This window comes from Polypterus senegalus, chromosome 11 (assembly GCF_016835505.1).
Source record: "Polypterus senegalus isolate Bchr_013 chromosome 11, ASM1683550v1, whole genome shotgun sequence".
Taxonomy (NCBI): domain Eukaryota; kingdom Metazoa; phylum Chordata; class Cladistia; order Polypteriformes; family Polypteridae; genus Polypterus; species Polypterus senegalus.
In genome coordinates, this window is record NC_053164.1 from 29439466 (window position 1) to 29462922 (window position 23457).

The following is a 23457-nucleotide window of genomic DNA, read 5'->3' on the forward strand; positions in this document are numbered from 1 at the left end:
GCAGTAGTGGATGCTGTAAGAGATGTGGGTAATGAACTAAGGAATATAAGGGCTGTACTGTGTGATATTGACCACAAATTAAATGAATTGGTTAAAAAATATATGCTGGATCTGACTACCTGTTTTTACGTTTTGCTATATATATTCAACTGAAATTGTAACACTATCCAATTTGGCTGATCATTTGGTGGGTCAAGGTCAGGTTTTATCATAGTGCATCTCTTCAGGTACGGGCAAGCCATGATTGTGTGCCACATTATGCAGCATGTTACATGCTTACACAATGCGGCACACTTTCTGTGGACTATAGAGCAGCACATTAATAGAGTGGAAATGCTTTCTATTTACATAATCAAATTAATTCTCTGAAGGCACCTTTGTAGTGTAGCGTCAACACCAAGCATCACAATGGACAGATTCTCTGCTCTTTACATGGCTCTTTGAGGTGACTTGCTATCCTTAAAAGGACTGCTTGCCTTTTTCCACACAAGATTTACCATTTTTAAAGGCTCTCCTGCTTTAGATGATGTCATGCCAGCTCATTCTTTTAGTGATTCATCCCTGGCTGATGTAACTTCTCCAGAGCCGTTGCAACCGCAATGTGCGTGCAGTTGACCACTCTAATTACATTTGGAAAACTGGACACTGCTGCGAATTGAGCTTTGATGTTTCCCAGTTCAACCGCACTGTAAGGAAATCCTATATATATGTATGACAAATGGATAATACCATCCCATACAGCTGGCATGGTGAGACTCAGTGACGATTGTGAAATACCTGACATTGGAAACCGCCTGTGGCTAAAAACCCGAGAGTGGACAGAACTTGCAAAGGAACAGGTACATCACAATTCCTCAAAGCCTGCCTTTGTAAAGCTGGCGCCAGTCCAGCATACACCTGCAACAGGATAGCTCTTGGAAATCAAAATCAACTTAGAAGTCAGTCATCATCATCTATAAATATGCGCCCTCTTCTAATCCTTCCATTTGCAATGTCTTTAACAATGCTAAAGCAGCTATGGTAGTTTATCCCTTCCATGCATCATTGTATAGTAACAGAACTGAATTTGTAAAAAATATGCAATTAATTTAGGAGTATTTGATATATCCTGGGTCATGAATGCAAATCTGAAACAGAAAGTGAAACCACACAGAAACACTAGCACTGCTTTGACACTGCAAAACTGAACAGAAAAGTGGATATGCATGGTGTGTGGCTGCCATGAAAATGTGCGTGGCTTTGCACAAAAATGTTTAGTGAACTTGGAAATGGGCATATACAACATTTTTGTACATTTGCAAGGTTTATACATGAGGCCCAAGGTGAGTTGTCACATTTATGGAGTTGACATACAGAATTGGAAGGTTGCCGGTTCAAATCCTGTAAATGCCAAAAGGGACTCTGCTCTGTTGGGCCCTTGAGCAAGGCCCTTAACCTGCAATTGTTGAGCGCTTTGAGTAGTGAGAAAAGTGCAATATAAATGCAAAGAATTATTATTATTATTATTATTATTATCTATGGCAGCTGAAGCCCTTTGGCCTATGATTCAATCTCTAACTTGCCCTTCAGAACAGATGAATGGTAATTTCCTCAAGATAAACAAGAAACAAAATGGAAATCCTAGTTATTGGCAGAAATAAAAAGTGAGGTTCTTAAAAATAAACTTGATTATTTGGCAGTACAAGTCAAGGTGTAATTATGAACTCTAACCTAAAGCTCAAATTGTGTATTAACAATATTACTAGGACTATGGTTTTACATTTAAGGAACACTGAAGAAGTTAGACCTCTTATAACATAAATTAGTGAGCACCCTGCCCGGGATTGGTTCCTGCCTTGTGCCTTGTGTTGGCTGGGATTGTCTCCAGTAGACCCCCGTGACCCTAGGTTCGGATTCAGCAGGTTGGAAAATGGATGGATGGATTTTATTGGCTTCATTGAAAATGGCGCAGCCATTCACTAATGTGTTTAACAGATTAGCTCTTCAGAAAATAACAACTACTGAGTGATGAGGAAGATCCTTAATTTTTTAACTTTTTTTTATTGATTTTATTGTAATCATTCCATACAAATAGATCTTTTTTTTTTTACAAAAAAATAGGATTGAAAACAAATCAACCCCCACCCCTTAGAAAGAGAGCACGGCCAACAGACTAAAACTTAAAGCCAGTAAAAATAAATAAATTGATGAGTTTAATAAGCAGATAAAGATAAATGGAGAACAAAAAGAAATGGAAAGGGAATCTGCTTCCTCAGTGCTTTAAGAGCTTATTCTAAAATATTATCGATTAGATCCTGCCAGGTTTTGAAAAAGTTCTGCACAGATCCTCTATGTAAGAATTAGATTTTTTCCAATTTCAAATAATATAAAACATGAGTTACCCACTGACTTAAAAGAGGAGAGTTAGGATTCTTCCAGTTTAGCAAGATAAGTCTGTGTGCCAATAGTGTAAGGAAGATCCTTAAATTTGAATCCAGTAAAACACATTTAAGAAAATGCTGAAATATGCCTGGATTCTACCCTTTTTTCAGCCTCAGCTAAGACATAATTAATCAGGAATATTGAACAAGAACAGAATGGCACTCAACAATAAAGTATCCAGGCCCTCATTGATTCAAAACCACTTTTTCTTCAAGTGTGCCGTTCTGATAATTATAAACATACAGCTTATAGAATGTATAAACCCGTCTCTGAGACTTGCGTATAGACTTAATTTGCTGGAATATGATGGCTGAATTCTTCATGTTGCAGAGTGTATATTAAGAGGATTCAGTTATTTTCTGAACATAGGTACTAAAAGGAAGAAAGACGGCAAAACATATTCCATCCAATACATACACACAACAAACAAACACATATACGCACACATATTTGATATGTCCATAGAAAAAATAATGAGGAAGTGAACGCTTCAGACACGTGGATTGCACTTAAATTCAAACCGAAATCTTTACATCCTTGAAACTCACTCCTCAGAAAGACAGACTTTCACTTTATAATAAACATAACACGATTATCTTCAGTAAATAGAAGGTGTCACATCCTATCCCCTTTCTAATGATTATCTTTGTTCTCTCCATTTCGCGCCCCACCTGGTAAGTCCAGTTTCGAGCAATGACAATGCCGTGCACAAGGCCCGCCCCCATAAACATTCTCACCTGTGGCGGGCGCGTGACGCAGGTGTGGCCACGAGGAAGTAAGAAATACGGGTGAGAACGACCCTCTCGCTTTAAAGTGCGGATCATTTTTCTTTCGTCGTAGTTGTTGCAGCATTTACAGTGATACAGACGCTCGAATTAAATGTACCGTAGGAAGGAAAAACGTGACATTCCAACATTCCTTATTTGAAAAAGGAACCTTGTTGTCTTACATTTGTCTCCACGCAACGTCAGAGGAGGAAGTGCAGAGCCGGCAGTTCAAGTCTGACCAGTTCGTGCAGGTTTTGACCTAGAAAGCCGTGGGAGAGCCGATAGAGCACCTTTAATCACAAGACTTTCAGTATAGTCGATCGTTATGGCGCAGGTGCACCTTTTGTCGCTGCTTCTGCTTTTCTCCGTGTGCGGGCTTCGGGCCAGCCTTTTAAAAGGTTTTCCAGAATGTAACAGTTGGTTCGACGAGTTTCTTGAAAACACGGTTGACCCCGAGTCGCTTACTAACGGCGCCAGCTACCTGGCCTATGCTGCGCAGGTAAGCTCGGCTGAAGAGTGCCAAAACATCTGCTGTACCACCAAAGGATGTGATCTGGCCGTCGTAGAGAACAACCAAGGCCTTAAGTGTCATTTGGTCAACTGTCCTGAGAACGGCGTCGACAGTTCCTGCGTACTGGCAGGTCGTCCAAATTTCAACAGCTATCGCCGACATACAGGTAAGTAGCACTTCTGTAGTGCAAGGGGGGCTGAATAAAGGGGAAAATAAGTTAGCGTATAGGTTCAGTGATGTCGACTTGTTTTTCACATTCCTGATTCTTTAAACCACCTTCTATACAGTACCTTCTTTCGACATACGTGAAAAACCTCGAAATCTAGAAGTGAAGACCCCCGAGGTCGTTATGGAATTGTTTTGCTACCCGGTTCACTTACTGGCGGTGCATCGTATTATGTTTTTATTACATTTTTATCAGTGCTTGTAAGAGTTCAACTCCGTGTCAATGTGTTTAGGAAGTGCGCAGGTCTTTAATTTTACATTTTTAATTTTTGGTTGTGTGAGCCTTAAGAAGAAATGACTCGCCAGTGTTTGGACGTCGCAGTTTGTTAAACTTTCGCTGTGTAGTTACTGTTCATATTTTGAATAAGGGTGTTGTGTGTGTTTTTTGCTTTTAAATTTCGCCAGTGTGGTTCATACCACACGTGTAGATGTAATTGGTATTTTCCTGGCTCTTTTTGAAAACATTCTCAACTTTTAATTTTTTTTCTTTAAGAAAATTACATTGAATACAGTCAAGTCCATCTTGTACAACAAATGACTTCCAAGTCAATCTGGGGTCAAGCTAACGAAAGCAGAATCAAAAAAGACAAACCCTAACAAAACACAATTTAATGAATCCTCCTTTTGGGAGGCCATCTTGGCAGGATGGGTTGGAAGAGGTAAATTAGTTTTACACTATTTAAAAAAAAAAACAAAAAAACACACTTTTTTTTTAGTTTATAAGACAATAAGAAATTTGACAGATAGGAGACCATTCAGTTCATCAAGTCTAACAGCTGAGATGTCCCAGTATCTCATCCAAATACTACTTAAAGGTGGTTAAGGTTTCTACTCCAGCTACATGGCTGGACTGTATTAAAGGCTTTTTGAAAGTATATTGTGTTGTATGCTGCTTGTTAATTATTGCAGTTACTTGTTCAAAAAAAAAAAATGATTAGTTTGGCAAGATCTTACCTTTTTAAAACCCATGATTAGGTATAGCTTCCATAATTGTGCAGGGTACTGAAGTACAGTACAACATCCTGGTCTGTAATACCAGGATCCATTTTGTCACCTTTCTTGAAGACTGGGGCCACATTTACAACATTCCAGTACCTTTCCTTTTTCAAGTGATTGCTCAAATACACCTAATAAGGGTTTATTGATGTTGTTCATTTCTTTCAGTACAATTGATAAAATCCCATGTCTGGGGGGATTATTAGTCTTCAGCGTATCAAAGGCTTGAAGCACATCTGACTCTATTTTAACATCTATAAACTCGGAGCTTGTTTGCACTTATGCATAGGAAGTTCTGTTTCTTTCATAGAAAATACGTGTGTGAAGTATTAAGTTCATTTATCTCCTTTTATTGGCTAACTAAAAAGATTACAATATGCAGGCTTTCGAGGCAACTCTGGCCCCTTCAGGCAAGATGTAGAGGGGCCTGAGTTGCCTCGAAAGCTTGCATATTGTAATCTTTTTAGTTAGCCAATAAAAGGTGTCATTTTGCTTGGCTTTTCTCTACATTCATAATGGCTAACACGGTACAACAACCTAGTACTTTATCTCCTTTTCAAATTTAAGTTATTCATATTTTCTTAATCTGTTGTATCCTGCTAGGTCATCTACTAGACATTAATAATTTCTGATTTGTCCACAAAATATGAAGTTTTCAAAGCCCAGAGAACCAATGTCTTATGTAAATGAACCCTTTTTATAATGAAATGGCTCTTTGAGGAATGACACAACCCAGTAAAGTATATTTAAGGGTGTAGACAGCATGCTAATTCTCTTTTCACGTCTGCTGTTGCAACTACAAGGTAAATGTAAGGAAGCCGTTCAGGAAAAACATTTTTTTAACCATATGGAAGGTCAGTATTTTTGACTGCAATTTTTAGATGGGAAATACTGAGATTCCAGTCTTACTGGTTGTGTGAATGTGTTTTGTTATTTGGGGGGGTGGAGTTGCTTTGAGCGCCCCTCCCTAGTTTTCCATTGTCCCCTGATTGATAAATGACCAATAAGGCTTGGGTATGCTCTGTACCTCCATATGCCATATCATTCATTAAATTTCAACTGATGGATTTTTTTCAAAGAAGTGAAAGAAAAGCGAACTGCAAACATTTTATAGTGTTGCCAAAATATGAGAATATTCACATTGCTGCTTGCAGTTAATTTTTAAGCAGAAAGACTGCAAGTCCCTATATAAATATGTAGTTGCTGTAAAGCCTTTGGAAAGATGTGTGACCAAGAAGTTAGAGTAATGTACTTTAAACCATATGGTTAAGTGCTTGTCTCGGACAGTGCGAAGTTGCTTAAACTGTATGGGCTGCAACTCTTAAACTTGTCCTAAACTAACATGACATTCATTATAGAATGCAACTTCCATCCATTTCCCAAACCTGCTTTATTGTGAGGAAGCTGGAGGTAGTTCCAGGAAGCATAACGTGAAAGGTAGTATACAAGTTATTTTATGCTTGGCTTATGTCTATGCCATGGTCTGTTACAAGATCTGGATGAAGCCAAGTAGTCCAGCTCTGATTCTGGAGAGCAGCAGGTTTTCATTCTAACCTTTTGTTAATTAGTAAGCGGTTTTTGCTGCTAATTTCGTTCTGTTGCCTTAATTTTAAATGACATGCTATTTAAGATTCTGACCCCTTGATCTTTTTTTTGTCGTCTTTTTCCCCCTTTTAATTAGCAAGTATTTTTCTGATAAGGTCATTAAATGTTTCCCATTAGACTTAATCCTGAGGAGGACTTTTAAAAGTTCATATTTGGAATCATAAATAAGTACAGGTTTTTTTACTCACCAATCATAACATTCATGGACACAATCTGATAACTTAGTCTGTTGATCCCAGTTGATGTACCATAAATCGGTTACAACATTGAGGCTGCTGTCTGTAGCAAGAAATGCTTTTTCAACATCTGCCCCACTGTTTTTACATTCAATGGATATACAGCTTCTTTGGCTGATAATTTGAATATTTTATACTGTTGAGAAAAATTAAAAGCCTCCTGGACTAGATGTAACCTGAATATTTTTACCTTTCAGAGTCTTATTTTTAAATGCTTTTTGGTAAACTAGAATATCTGTTAGCTTGGATGAAGATGTTGATGTTAAATTGATTACATGGTGTCTAGAATAGAAACAAATACAGTATTTGGCTTCCGTATATTTAGTTCCTGCCATTTGGTTATTCCAAGGTGATTTCAACTGGGAAGCTGCTTTGACGGTGTCAATTTGAAAATGCTTTTAAAATGTGGGACCCCTTAATGTGGTGTTTTATTCCGAATTACATATTTCTACTCCTTAAATGAGGATATAATGTCAATTAGTCCACCGATTACATTAAAATCTGTCAATGTGTTGGACCATGGCTGCACATCTTTGTTTTTCAGGTTGCTTGAGTCCAACATTTTATGAAAGGCAGAATACTATCCTGGATTGAATGCTTGTTTATCACACACTGCTGTCCCTCCCATATAGTGTTTTTAGTTACATGTCCTCTGAAGTGTACACACTAGGATTCGGTCCTAATGTGTTTAAATGGTGACCAGTGACTGTTGATTTCCTGGGTTGAAGTTCCCTCTGGCTTCCTGCACCGCTACTCTATGAGCAAGTTTGGAATTTCACTTCAGTAGATATCCATTAGAGTTGGCAGTTATTCTATATTTCTAACATTGGATTGTCCGCTATTGAGGGAGCGGTCAAATATACGCATAGCTTATGATCAAGTGGCAAGAACTGAATAAAAATTAGGCACACATTTAGTTTAGTACCAATGCTTCTGCATATATAGGCAGAATGACTGAGCAGAGATGTAATTTCTGCTGCCATCACAGTGCCAATTTCTGAATGGGGTTTGCATGCCCTGCTTGTACATTGGTGGGCTGACCGATATTAGTGAATGTGCTTAGCTGCATAATTAATGAATACTGTAGAAGTCTAACACTTCTCAATTAACAAAACGTTTAGTCTTTCATTTGCTATGAAGTAAAAAAAAAAAATAAAAATAAATAAATCTATCCCAAGGGCATGAACATTGGCCGCTATCCCACCAGATCATGGTGTTTAAAACTATCAAATAACTGATTTAAAAATAGACACCTTAATAGACTTCTTACTGAATTGCATGCAGCATGCTCTTTTCTGCTTTACTGTGTGGTTATGCATTGCAGAGGAACAACATACCATCCACCACATTTGTTTCTTGTGTTATACCCAGAGTTGCTGTGGTAAGCACTGGCTCCCTGTGACACTAAACTGAAGATATTAAATTTACTTCCGAGATTTATATTTACAAATAGAATGTCTTAACAGTTTTCACCTGATTACACTCTATGCACTTTCTTAATCTGTTTCTTACTAGCTGTCCCTAGACCACTGGATCACATGCTCACTGCTGTTGCCACAACTTCATACAGGGAAGTTTTTTTTTTTTTTGTGCCAGAAATAAGCGTCATAAATATAAATACAATATCAAGTCACTTATTTACTTAGACACCAATGTGTAATCCTAATATTCTTCATAGAAATTCCAGAACTGTCCTCCAGACATTCTGTGCGGTAGAACAGGATGAACCCAATATCTGCACTTACATCTCCTCTTCAGTGTTATGATTGCTAAGATTGTAAGCACTAAAACACAGAAGACATTCTGTAGGCACACCACCACCAGAACAACTCAACCTACAAAATGGGGAAAGGAAATGATGTCAAACATTTTCCCTGCAAACGCATCTTCAACTCTGGGGGGAAAACGGCTTGAAAAATGGCAAATGCTGGAAATTTACAATGCTCAAGTGTGAATTTGGTTAATTGATGACCCATCTTAGTGAATGCGTTTGTGTACGCCTACCCCGTTTTGGAATGGCATCCCACCCACTGCTGCAAGGTACTGTGGATGAATTAACTATGTAGTAAATTTGAGAAGACTATTTCTAAAGTTTAAAAAGAGCAATCTGAAAAATAAAGCTATGTTGTCCTTTTCTAGATAGATACTTTATTAATCCCAAGGGGAAATTCATGATAATACCAACAATGGTCTCTTTTAAACTTGCCTGAAACAGCACTGGTGTGCTTGGAGTTGCTTTTTCAAGCCTATCTTTATATAAAGATGTGATTATTTTTGTTTTCTTTTTGAACTCTATACCATTTACATACTTTGTTTACGTTGTCATAAAATAGCATTGACCTCCCCTATAATTAAGCTAAATCATCCTTTTTACCTTTCGCCGCTAAGGCTGGCCAGTGTGTCGCTTAGTTTAAATAAGCAGCCTGAAACTGGTAGAAGAGTCTGAGTGGACTAGCCAGGTACGTAATTTTGTCCTGTTTCTTAATTTGTTGGACTGCTGGAACTTTAAGTGCATGAGTGGCTGTGTTTTCACTAGAATCTCCTCTGAATCACAAATTTTTGCCCTCTAGTTCAAATTGTAGACAATAAGGGGTGTGTGTGTTCTTCCCATTAGATGTGACTGCTTGGTTAATTATTGCTTAGAGCAAATGCCATTCAAACAACATGACATTCATAACATATTAAAAAGCAGAAGTAGCTGTTGAGGTTGCAGAGTTGGGTAAACACTGCAGACTGAGCTGTTTGTACATATTTAAATGAAGCCATGTGATTTTTTCTTTTGCAGTAAATATAGTATAGTCTAAATAGATGTGATTGGCTAACATATTGTGTTTAAAAACCGGACTCCCTTGGAGTTCTACCAGCCCCGAGCAAGTTGTTTAATTTACTTCAGATTTAGGATTCCATATTTATTTCCAAAACCATGGTATGAATTTTAATTCTCTGAATGTTAAGTATAGAAAAATGTTTGTATGTATCCTGTGACTTGAGCACTACTACACTGGTACTGAGGTCTCAAGAACTCTGTTTAGACGGAGATGGCCGTCATAATCTGTCCATGTAGAAAATGATTGGGGGACTTAACCCCCTTCACCCTTATATTAATAAAGTGGGTGATTTATTACCACATTGTTTAGAGAAAGTTATTACATTTAGGGTCTTGTGTATGTAACTTTTAATTACTAGTAGTTTCTAATTTGGTTTTGTGTATGATGAATGTGCTTAAATGGACCTATGATGCTTTCAAGGGCTGGTTCTTTTTCCCTGGTGTTCAGAGAATAAACTCTTCTCTGTAATGGATTGCATGAATTTGGTATATGTTAAAGAATTTACTAGTAATGTTACATTCTCAAATATCCTTTATGGACCTGGTTCTTGTTTTCAAATCCGGCTCAATGTGAGCCCCTACTGGAATACACAGGCTTGGATGAAGTTGACTTTCTGCTGCTACTTTATTTGCCATAATGTCAGCTGTTTTGACTTTAAAGGTCATTCTTATTTGTTTCAATTTTTTATTGCTTGATGAATGAATTTTGCATGGATCTGTTAGAGGGAGTACTTGTAATGAGTCCAGGATATGTAGCTTAATATTTAGCAGTATTGAAGGCTGTTTAATGGTTTGGTGTTTGACTTCATCTGCTCAAGTTACCAATTCACTCCTCACCAGTAACTGTTTATGGCTGAGTACTGTAGGTAAGTTTAAAATTGGAGTAGGTAGTCCAATTATACAACATACATGTAAATAAAATCTCTTGGAAGTACTTTGAGGTGGTCTTTGCTACATAAGGATCCTCAGTAAAGTTGTCTGCAAGTTTAAATATGCAGTGTTGAAAGTTGCATCTCCTCCTGATTTTAGGATATGGTCGGATTTTTGGTAATTGTGGCTGTGAGATGAAGGGTGTGGAGTGGATAGGTTTTTATGGCTTTTAATTATTCACTTTTCAGTCTCATTATCCTTTAAAGGACCATTTTTACAACTGAATGTCTCATGCCTCTCAGGCATGGCCTTACATTATCATGACAAACAAATGATCTCATCTGTTAGTTTCGGTCTGCGGGGGCAGGGGAAGTGTTTGCAGAGTATTGCTTGTTGGACTACAAATGGGAGGTGTGATGGGGGACACAAAGTTTGGGGCAGGCTGCCATTAAATGATCATTTTAAAGTTAGACTAGTCAAAGCAGTAAGTGGCATATGGGATTAGTGTGATTACTGTGTGAGCCATTCTGCTTCATTTAGTGTATTTGTAATTTATGGTGTGGAATATTACATGTTTCAATGATTACCATCCAGTTGGTGCGTGCGTGCGTGCGTGTGTATGTATGTATGTACGTACAGTGGTGTGAAAAACTATTTGCCCCCTTCCTGATTTCTTATTCTTTTGCATGTTTGTCACACAATGTTTCTGGTCATCAAACACATTTAACCATTAGTCAGATATAATACAAGTAAACACAAAATGCAGTTTTTAAATGATGGTTTTTATTATTTAGGGAGAAAAAATCCAAACCTACATGGCCCTGTGTGAAAAAGTAATTGCCCCTTGTTAAAAATAACCTAACTGTGGTGTATCACACCTGAGTTCAATTTCCGTAGCCACCCCCAGGCCTGATTACTGCCACACCTGTTTCAATCAAGAAATCACTTAAATAGGAGCTGCCTGACACAGAGAAGTAGACCAAAAGCACCTCAAAAGCTAGACATCATGCCAAGATCCAAAGAAATTCAGGAACAAATGAGAACAGAAGTAATTGAGATCTATCAGTCTGGTAAAGGTTATAAAGCCATTTCTAAAGCTTTGGGACTCCAGCGAACCACAGTGAGAGCCATTATCCACAAATGATAAAAACATGGAACAGTGGTGAACCTTCCTAGGAGTGGCCGGCCGACCAAAATTACCCCAAGGAGCGCAGAGACGACTCATCCGAGAGGTCACAAAAGACCCCAGGACAACGGCTAAAGAACTGCAGGCCTCACTTTCCTCAATTAAGGTCAGTGTTCACGACTCCACCATAAGAAAGAGACCGGGCAAAAACGGCCTGCATGGCAGATTTCCAAGACGCAAACCACTGTTAAGCAAAAAGAACATTAGGGCTCGTCTCAATTTTGCTAAGAAACATCTCAATGATTGCCAAGACTTTTGGGAAAATACCTTGTGGACTGATGAGACAAAAGTTGAACTTTTTGGAAGGCAAATGTCCCGTTACATCTGGCGTAAAAGGAACACAGCATTTCAGAAAAAGAACATCATACCAACAGTAAAATATGGTGGTGGTAGTGTGATGGTCTGTGCTTGCTGTGATAGATGGAACCATGAATTCTACTGTCTACCAAAAAATCCTGAAGGAGAATGTCCGGCCATCTGTTCGTCAACTCAAGCTGAAGCGATCTTGGGTGCTGCAACAGGACAATGACCCAAAACACACCAGCAAATCCACCTCTGAATGGCTGAAGAAAAAGAAAATGAAGACTTTGGAGTGGCCTAGTCAAAGTCCTGACCTGAATTCAATTGAGATGCTATGGCATGACCTTACAAAGGTGGTTCATGCTAGAAAACCCTCAAATAAAGCTGAATTACAACAATTCTGCAAAGATGAGTGGGCCAAAATTCCTCCAGAGCGCTGTAAAAGACTCATTGCAAGTTATCGCAAATGCTTGATTGCAGTTATTGCTGCTAAGGGTGGCCCAACCAGTTATTAGGTTCAGGGGGCAATTACTTTTTCACACAGGGCCATGTAGGTTTGGATTTTTTTCTCCCTAAATAAAAACCATCATTTAAAAACTGTATTTTGTGTTTACTTGTTATATTTGACTAATGGTTAAATGTGTTTGATGATCAGAAACATTTTGTGTGACAAACATGCAAAAGAATAAGAAATCAGGAAGGGGGCAAATAGTTTTTCACACCACTGTATGTGTGTGTATAATATATAAAATGTGTGTGTGTGTGTGTGTGTATATAAGAGCTTGTGCTGTCATATAGCAGCACCATTTTTCCTGCCCATCTGGATCGTGTATTGTCTGTTTACTAGCCAAACAAGTGGCTGATGCTGCATCACAGTCCCTCCACACTGATCTTTATCACCTAGATAGAATGTGTTGGGATGCTATTAATTGATTACTACTCGGCTTTTAATAGTTATCCCTTCCATACTGGTTACAAAGCTTAGAACTATGGCTGCGCAATGCCATCTTTAACTGGATATTGGACTTTTTAAGAGGCACAGTTCAGCAATTTGCAGCAAAGCATCACCATTGACACAACAATTGTGGTACACATGACCTTCTCTTTGAGCTCAAAAATTGTACAAATGTTTCACTTCTCAGCAAATTATAGGATTACAGTCAAAGTCATTGGTGCCATGAAAGACAATGAGACGCACAGTCTGGCTAGCTAGCATCACAGCAACAACCACACTTTGAACATAAACTAAAGAAATGATTCTAGACTTCAGGAGTGGGAAGGTGAACCAGTCACAAGTCTGCATTGATAGAGCAGATGATGCTAATTACCCCTCGCTGTACGTTACTATTGACTGTAAAATTCAGTTACTTGTTGGTCCTGTTGCAGGCTAGGTTAACTAGTTGACTTGCCTCTGAGTAATCCTTAGCTGGGAATTTACCTTGAGACTCTGTGCTCTCTAGACTCTTCCACATTAAATCCTAAACTACTTTGGACTTTTTCTATAGAAAGAAACACCGTTTTAATCCTTTTTGAGGATATTTTTTGTAAAATATCCCCTATCACATTGGTGTTGACCATTATGGTAGACTTTATTCAACTGCTAATTTTAGAAGGCCACTAGGCACATTTTTTTTCAGCTAAAGTTACAATAAAAAAATCTTCAAAAAGAATGTCTGAAAAACCAAGTGTATCATATATCAATAACTCCTTCATAATGTCCTTTGATAGTTTCAGTGAAATTGCTTTGATTTTTAAATAATTGAAGCTCAATAAGGTTCAATATCTCAAAATGAATTGGAGACAGTGATTGGATTTTTTTAAGCAAATAGCTTAAACAGTCTTTCACAGTGCCTGCATAGTTATTTGCTGACTAGGAATGAGTGGATTTAATAATTGTTGCCTGTGTATTTTCCAGTAATGTTTCATTTAATTTATTTTCTCTTCTAGGTTTTAAACACTAGAGGCACATCTTATTTTTTCCTTTTTTGTGTTTCTAAGTTTGACCTTGTATCCCTTCTATTAGAGACTTGTTTTCTCAAATCTCCAAGGAAATATTACTAGTATATGAAAATGAATTGAAAGCATTCATAGCATCTGCTTGCTGATGTCTTGGACTGGTCAGGAGGATATTATAGCCTTATCAGTGTGCTACTGGTGGTTTGGGTCGTAGAAATGGTGATTTAAAGGTTTATTGGGTCGTCATTGCTACATATACACGGCAAATAATTTCAAAACTTATTTTCAATGTACTAATCATAATTCAATATTTCACCACTCCTCCAGGGATTGTGATTAGCAAGTATAACAACCTTACCTTAAATTTTGTCTTCCTTACTTGACAAATGTGCTATGAGAGAGTGTTCATAATCTACCAGCAACAAATTATAAACCAGATATGGTAAGGCATTCTGTTCCTTAATGATTCCACAAAGTATAACCCTGAAGCTAAATACTATTAACATCACCAATAATTTGACAAAACAAGAGTGAGAGTTCATTATTTTCTTACATGAATCTTTAGTCCAACCCTGTCGCTCGCATGTGTTTGTTTCAAGTGTGTTTTGTACATGATGATTTATGCCCTGGAGAAATACAGTCATTTGTCTCACGGGTAAGGATAGGGCAGGTGGCTTTTCTAGACTGACTGGTTGTACTTGCTCATTGCATGTTACCAGATATCTTTGTCTATTTAAAAGATTGAGGGATGAGAATCACACAATGCAAAAAAAATTATTTTGTTAGGTTTCCTGCTTTGTGGGCTTTGTTACAGTGGTTACTTGGCTCTTGCCTCAGGGGATGTGTCTGGTAGTGTTGCAGGTCTCCATGAGTGATCAAATGGTTAGCTTACATTTCCTAGCAGTACCACAGTCTATATATCAATTAGAAAATTTCAAGTGTGACATTTCACTAGAGTAGAATTTTTCATGTTTTTTGCTTCTGAAGTAAACATCTTTTGTGTGTTCAGTGAGTGTTCCATCCCTTTCTGAACCTGCTTAAAAATCAAATAAGAGAGCTTTTTATTGTCAATTCACTGTATGTGCAGAACATACAGGAGAATCGAAATACTGTTTCTTTTAACTTTGTAGTACAATAAAATATATAAAGTATGGCAGTACATAAGGGGACACACTGCTTACATTTTACCATTTTTAGAATCGCCTGTGTTCCGGATTCCAAATCAGTGGTTGGAAGCCAGAGTCCTTGGAGTAGTGGTCTCAACTGTCTTGTCCCAGCATATATTAGGGGAAATAAAAAAAAAAATCTGGTGACAAAAGCTCCAAAGGACACACAGCTTTTTCTTCACTACTTTCCTAGGAAATGAAGCTTGCAAAGGTAAAATAGGAAACAAACTCTGAATAACTTGAAAAATGTCTGGAATGGACTGAGCATAATTACTGGACTCGAGCCATACATGTATCAGGTGCTAGAAGGAGATGTGAGCAACACTTGTGTCCTGAACCAGTTTTTTAATGGATTTTCCATCCCATGGCCACTTTCCTCCAATGGCCATTAAACCCCAAATCCTTATACATCAACTCAATGACTAGTTCACCACTGACTATCATTCCATTTTTGTGGAAAATATCCTGAATGGTTCCTTTTACAAAGCTCTTCACCTAATAACTACAGTCCAGTGACACTTGTCTCACATCATGAAGTCCGTTGAGAGTGTGGTCCTGGACTCAAGTCCTCTTGTGGAGGATATTCTTATCCTCAAGGCTTATTCTCCCATGGGCAAAGCTGGCAGCACCGTGAAGAGATTTTTTCTTTTCTAGTGTCCAATACAATCCTACCATCCCTCTTAAGGGGTTAGCTCAGGGATATACAGGTGGATGAGCGAATGTTGCCCTGGATAATGGATTGTCAGAAAAATCTCAGTTTGTGAGACTGTCTCTGACCCTGTTGTGAGCAATACTGGCGCACCACCAGAAACGCCTTATCTCCTTTACTCTGTAAACCTCAGACTATAAACTTAACCGGTCTTTTCACTTGCAGAAATTATTGGTTGATTCTGTATTTATCCCCCTTATGAATACACCCCATGAGACAAAGTATAGGAGTCAGGTGGAGAACATGATTTCTTGGTGCAGAAACAATTAAATGCATCTTAACATCGTCAAATCCAAGGAGATGGTGGTTTTTTTTTTTTTTTTTTCCCCCTCATCGCACCAAAGAGCCTCTATGCTTATTCACTATTCTGGGAGTGAATGTCGAGGTGGTCCACTCCTACAAATACAGTACATAGAGTACTCCTCTGTGACATGGTGGACTTCTCTTGGCACACAAACTATAAGAAGGGCAGAGCAGACTCTCTACCCCCCTTAAATAGCACCCTTTTAATATGTTGTACTTGTACAAGTCCATAATGAACAGACAACCCTTTCTCTCCCCCACCCTTTCCTTTCTATGATATGTTGGGCTCGTAACATCACTACACAATCAGCAAAGTAATTAAATGGACAGGCTCAGTTATGGTACACACTCTGGACCCCCTGGAGGTAGTAGCAATAGAGAGAGAAAATTAAATTGAGTGCAATTATGAACAATGCTGTACATCCTTTCCCTGACACACTTAACACTGAGGACTTTCAGCCAATGATTTATTCTGCCGAGGTATGTCAAGTGATGCTGGGGCTGCTTTATAGCAATAGTCCTATGCCTGCATAATGCCTCACTGACTGTTTCTTCCAGTTCTGCTCTATATGTTCAGTGTTCTCTCTTCACAAGTCAATCTACCCTTGGGTTGTGAATGGTGCATTTAATTCAGGCTTGTCTGTATAAAGCATAATGAATATATTTTTTTGCAGTCTGCTAATTTTTATTTATTTATTTTTAATTTCAGTCAATTGCTCGGCACCACCTGCAGTAGGCCCCTGTCGGGCTTCATTTCCTCGTTTTTTCTTTAATTCCACCAGCCAGTCCTGCCAGCTTTTTATATATGGTGGTTGTCTAGGAAATGATAACAACTATTTGAGTATGGAGGACTGTCAGAGCTTCTGTGGCCAAGGCACAGGTGAGTTGAATTATGCTGGGTGTTGGTGCTGATGGGTGTGCTTGGGGCTGAGCTGTGGGGCTGGTGGAGGGTAGAGAACATCTGGCATGGAGTTACTCAAGAAGTAGAAATGCAGGGGATGGAAGTGGTCTGTTTAAGGATGTCTTTCCAGCTGAATTGGAGAGGGTTTTGATTTTTTCCAAAGATTAAAGGTGTGTTGGAATACCTCCTTTACATTTCACAGTGAACTAAAGTGGTTTAAAAGCTGTAGATTACACAGCATTGCCTTATCATGATGGATCTCCATGGTTTACATTTGAGAGCTTTTAGGACCATCTGCTTGGACAATTGATGTCAAAATCTTAATGTATCTATTTTATGACATAATTAGGAAATTGTGATACTTCAGTCAGTTCTGTGACTGGAGATATCCATTTAAGCAAATGCCTTTGTACCAGTATGTAAAATACAGGATTTGTTTGAAAATATGAAGGTAAAGTCTTGGCATTCAGCAATGTGGGTAGCTGAAGTGTGTGTGTGTGTGTGTATATATATAAAAATGTATATATTTTTTTATTTTTATGTTCATGTACTAATTTGGCCTGAGATGAAATTAGTCCTTTTTACATCAAGGTACAGGTCCAGATATTATCTCAGCTATATTATCTCTTGATATGTTATATAAAATGTGGAATGTAGTCATAATGTAATTAGTTTCCCGTTAAAGTAGAGTTGAGTTTTGCACCTTGGTTTTAGACAATATTTATGAATGACTCTAGTGACATCCAAATATTTACTAGAAAAAAACATGAAAACAAAATCCATTTTGATATGATTCTTGTGGCGAATATGGTATTGGTATTTTCTAACAATTAATGTTTGTTGTACAGCCGCTGTGCTTGGTTACAAGGTGGGGTTCATTGTATGTCTAGTGCCTCTCCTCAGAGTCCTAGTTCCACCTCATTGTTGCAAGAGTAAGTGTCTGTGCTACAAAATCTGATCAAACACGATTGATATACTCTGTGAAAAAGTGCACAGGCGTTGTGCAATCGCTGGTATTGGTGGCTTAAAGTTGTAGTTGTCAGTCCTACCCCTATATTCTGCAATCTTACAGCATCTCCCTGCTCTGATTTATTTTGACTTTTCAGTATATGGATTGCAATTGAATGTTAACTTCATGATTTAGGCTGAATGGTTGGTTCAAAACCAATGGGTATGCTTCATTTGTGTGTTGTCCTTAAATGTTCCTCTTTGTTGGTGACATACATCCTAACTTCTTCCTATTCTGCTCTATATGTTCATTTTTCTCTCTTTTGAAGCAGATAATCAGAAAAGTAACTGTCTATAAAACTTTAGAAATTTGTAGAGGAGTTTTCCTCCTAACCCCCTCTTGAATGATTGAATGCTCTAATGGATGTGGTTGCAAAAAAAGAAAATTGAAATGGAAAAACATTCGGAAAGTGTGTGTATATCATGGAGAGACAGATGAGGATATTACTTTCTGTGGCAAAGGTTGACAGTTGGTTCAGGAAAGACATGCCTAGTAAAGGTGTTTTCACACTTAGTCCTTTGCTTTGCACGAAATCAGCAGCTGATTAACTAATTTCAATGTTCAGTTAGGTTGGTTGTGTTTTCCCACAGCAAACTTTCAAACAAATCGGAAGTTACCAATGTATGCCCTCTGGGTGTGTTGTGGACTTCATTCATTGGGCAGAAACACCGCGTTTCCTGTGTGTGTGTACAAGGGGTTTTGAACCCAAGGTCATAAAGCCCCCATTCAATGATGATTATCATTCTGCTTAGCTTGTTTGCATTAATAACATCTCTGCTGTGTGATAGCTTGCTTTCTTTCTTTGTTTGTTCTGTTCAGTGCATCTGCTAATTGTGGTTTTACCTTTTGGATGAGCTGGGCGGTTTGAAGCTGGTTTGTAAAGTCTGTTAGAGCCTATGCTGTTAATAGTGCCTTATGTAATAAAATTGGCACACTCTTTACAGCCTTAAAGGTTTGGATTCTCAAAATGCTTATCCCTCAATCAAAACTACAACTATACTTTGCTTCTTTATTTCACCCCAATAAAGACTTAAGTGTTTGAGTCCAAGCGAGCTTCCTTCCCCATCCCAACATTATTGAAGATTTTGCCCATCCATTAAATTGTTTGGATGGATTGTTTTCTCATTTGCTTGCACATTTTGGGTTGAAAAAGCATTCTAGCTTTTTTGATTTTAGTGTTGGGTTTTTTTTTTTAATATAAATATTAAAAAACCTTCCAATGGGAAATGGAATGACAAGGCATGTTTTGTTTTACAGAAGTGGGCCATTTATTGATATTCTCTGCAATGGGCTTTGGTAGAGTTTTGGTAAATTCTGATGGCTTATTTTTTTTTGTAAGTGATCCCCACGTTGCTGTAGTATGGATTGTTTGCTGTAAAATGAACTGGAGTCCTGTCCAAGGATCATTCCTTTGTTGTCCTTTGTTCTTAGGGCAGGAGGGTGCGGATTGTCTCCAATTGCTTGGGCTCTTAGAGGCTGTTCTTCTCATCATTGCTTTCAAATGCATGTCCTTTCTTTCCTGTGGACTAGTGGGCTCTTCGCCATTTTAGAGTTGCATTTAAGTCATTTATTTGGTTGTTTTTTTGTTGCAGGTTAATTCTGAATAGGCTTGCAGAATCCAGGTTTTGGATCCATTCAGCATTCTCTCCTCCTCAGTGCACCCTTTTTTTTTTTTTTTGTTTTTTCTTTTTTTATTTCATTGCATGCATTTAATAAAATCATTTAATGGCATCTATCAGTACTGTGAGTTGCTTCTTTATTGGTGAGGGCATTGTGTGGAAAGAATTTTATGGCATTGTTGATCATGCAGAGTCCCTCCTTAAAGTATGTTGCTGCCTTTGCTCTTTATATTCCACGTGGGAATGAACTGGTTATGTATGACTTTTCTGGGGCTGTGCAAGGAGGATGTATGGAGAATGTTGTGTTCAAGTGTACAGTTATAGAAAAACTTGTTTTTGGAGAAGCAATAGAGATTTTAGTTTATGTATAAAATATTTAGTTTTAAAAGCTTTTGCTGCTGTTTCTCCTCGTGTTCTTTGTAAATCTTGAGTCCTTTTTCTTTTATTATGCTGGCACCTATCACTGAATGCATTGCTATGGAACAGTATGGTGCCCATCATTGGAAAGTCTGTCCAGATTTTCTATCTAATGGACTGACTGACTTGCTTCTGTTTAATTGCTCTTATTTATCACTGGTGATTGGGTACATTTTGTTTAGTTGTGAGAATTCTATAGGATTTTTTTTACTTGAAGAATCATTCTCCAATTAGCTGTAAAAGCTTAGGATCAGTACTTAGCCCCCACCCCCCCCCGGACAAGACTGCTTCCTTGGTACAGTATGTCTGGATTGGATAGTTTTTGGCCTGGCTTATTTTCTTTTGCACAGAAAATAGATGGATGGATGTAATGAGAAACTATCTTCTAAACCTGCTTATCCAGAGGGGGGGGGTGGAAGGATCCTAACCTACAGTGTATATAAAACTGGAGAATGCAGTTGGCTTCTTTGGCATCAAAGTTTTAATCAGAGTTTCTCAAGCATGTTTTTCAGGTAAGATCCTGGGGCCATACAGCTTTTCATTCAAATTGCTCCATACAGTGCAAGAAATTGTATTTAAATTGTAGGATTCTATCTCTTCCATGATGCATGTAAATTGTGAACAGGTAGAAGTCTTGACAGATGTACAAGTCTTAGACCTCATGGAGCATGATTTGCACATCTGTGGAATGAACCATTCGTGATCAAATCACTTAGTCACACCTTGCTGCCTTATTACAATCATGAAACCCTGCAATTGTGTTGATTTTAAATTTATTTTAGGAATGTTTTGGTCAATCACTCTTGTGGGTCATGCTAACAGTTGCATTTTGAAAATGTTTCAAATAAAATTATGGATATTTTCATCTGGGACACGAACATTGGAAGAAAATTTTAAATCACTATATTGGGAATAAATCTCCAGTGTTTAGGACTTTTTAAGTTTTTGTGCATTGGAAGCAACTGTCCTCTCCTGTGAAAGCCTTGATGTTTTCATCACTTGATAGATGAATACTTGATTGTAAAATTCAGTATGATATTTGACTAGTTAAGTCCTGCCTGCAGATATTCGCCTGAATTAATCACTTAAATCAGTTTTGTTTTTATGTAATGCTATTGAAGAAGTACAAGTTTGCAGTGCTTGTAGGCTTCTACATGTATAAAATGCCAAGTCCATACATTAACATGCAGAAGTACAGTAGACACCTCAAGGTATACAAGTAGGAGAATGACTTTTGTCATAATCTAATCAGCCATCCTAACAGAAAATCTGGCCACCTGACTGAGGGACAGAGGAGATTAAAACTAGCTTTTCTTGGGTCCACAGCTATTTGGAGTAAGAAAATTGCCAAGACTAACTACCTTCTTCCTCTAGCAGCCTTCCTACAAGAGCATATGGCACATAATGTCTTGAAGGAACTGCAGTATGTAAGTTAAACAATAGGAGACCATTCAGTCATTCTGGCTACTTGGGTTACTGATGTAGATGTGTAAGTATTCCATCCAAATTTAAGTAAATGGTTTTTCTCCTGCATCATATACTTGGTAGTTTTATTCCAGATTCCCACAAAACTTTACGCTTCCTGCCTTCTGTGCTAAATGCATTTTTCCTCAATTTCTAGATCTTAAGTACACAGTTACATAATTTTAATACTTTACAGGGATTCGTTTCATCAATATCCTTGAGAATAAAACCTGGATTAGTATATCCAGCAGGGGGTGCATGCTCCCAGGGATGAGGTTCATTAGAGGTTGCAGCCTTTACTAAACCCATGTATGTGTGTATATACATAACACTTCCTAGTGGTACAGCAGAGATCAAAAGAATCAGTAACACTAACAGATCATACTTGCATATTTTTGGTATTGATTTAACAATCACAATAATAGTGAAAGGAACAAAGTATGATGCAGTCTGAGTTTCCTGCAATTGTTCAGTCTTTGACAGTGTCGTGGAAAGCATTGACCTAGGCATGGACAGGAGCAATGTCATCCATACATCCGTAGGTAAGCTCTGGAGTTCCATGCGGTTGTTTGATTTTTATGCCTTATCTTTGAACAGGCAACCTCCAAACAGGGATACAAATTGTTTGCTGACAAGCATGAATGGTGAATAGCACAGTTACTGCTTAGGTTGATTGTTTGGGAAAGCTTGAAATAGCTGTCGACCCGGGTGCTACTGGCAATAAGACTGGTCATTACCAAATAGGGCACATCTGTACTTTAGCATTGTGTAACACTTAAATCATCTCCCGGTCATTTAGATTCTCATTGTAAATAACTGTGTATGAATAACCTTTACAGGTCCCAGTGGCACACTAAAAATCTTTGCCTGCAATTAGGTCCTTATGCAACTCTAACACTAAAGTTAAATTCAATTAGCCCAGATCATGCCCTTTACTCCAGAGATGTACTTGTGTACTCTTCTCTGAAAAGCTTCTAGGCTCCCTGTAGATTAATGCTGCTCATCTTCGGCTTATAATTACTTTCACACTTTACGCTTGTCCACTTAACTGCTCTTTCACAAATTTACCTGTGCTGAATGAAGTGAGATGTTGCTTTTTATCAATACTTCAATTGTATATAATACAACAAACTTAAGTGAACCAGAATGCATCATTAAACACCCCTTGAACATGGCATATTTTTTTTTTTTTTTTAGGGTAGAAACATTTCTTCCTGGCAAAAATCCTCTTGGTGGGTCAACATTAGAATTTGTGCACTGCCAAATTTGCAATATGTGACTTATTTACCAGACCCACCTCAGTGAAAATGCCTAGTATCTTGTAGTGAGTAGAGCACACAACAATTATGAACTACTTTGCATGCTGCAGAAATAAAGGTACCAGCGCTGTGTGTGCTCAGGAGCTGAGCAAACTCAAATAGATCACACACACGCAAATAGCACACAGCCATTGTATATTACTCCATTTTCAAAAAACCCTTGCTGCTTTCCTGGTGAAAGTCTTGAAACGTGGCACATGGGAAGGACCCACCAGTGTATGCTAGTACAGTAGAGTGTTATTAATCTCTTTTTGAGTCTTCTCAGGCACATCGCAAGTCTCTTGAACAATTCTGCCCCTATGCATAAAACTCCATAATCAAATTTGTGTGAGCATATCACTGAATTGGCAATGTAGTGCTGAGCTGCTGCAGTGCTTGCTAATGCAGAGGTCCCATTGGTTCTCACTGTTTTACATTGCTCTTTTAGGTAGATTTCTAAACTTCAAAGGACTGCTGACTTGGTGCACTAGTCGGAATTCTCTTCTACAGCTTTCGCAGGCTTGCTTTTTGAATAGGCTTTCATGTGGTTGTCTCTGAAGCTGCTAATTTGTATGATGGGATGCCAGCTCACACTGAAGGTGGTTCACCCCCACGTGTATTACAATATGCACAGTATAAAACATTTCTGATACTTAAATTATAACAGTGAT

At 38.1% G+C, this 23457-nt stretch overlaps 1 protein-coding gene across 1 annotated transcript in view; it reads left to right on the forward strand.

The window, feature by feature from the left end:
• Window positions 1-3179: 3179 nt before the first annotated feature.
• The window catches only part of spint2 (serine peptidase inhibitor, Kunitz type, 2), a 39071-nt gene continuing 18793 nt past the window's right edge, over window positions 3180-23457 (forward strand). Inside the window, exons 1-2 of the mRNA XM_039768266.1 lie at window positions 3180-3865; window positions 16788-16958. Of these exons, the coding sequence (XP_039624200.1) occupies window positions 3514-3865; window positions 16788-16958 (523 nt within the window). The 5' untranslated portion in view covers window positions 3180-3513. The remainder of the gene's footprint in view (window positions 3866-16787; window positions 16959-23457) is intronic.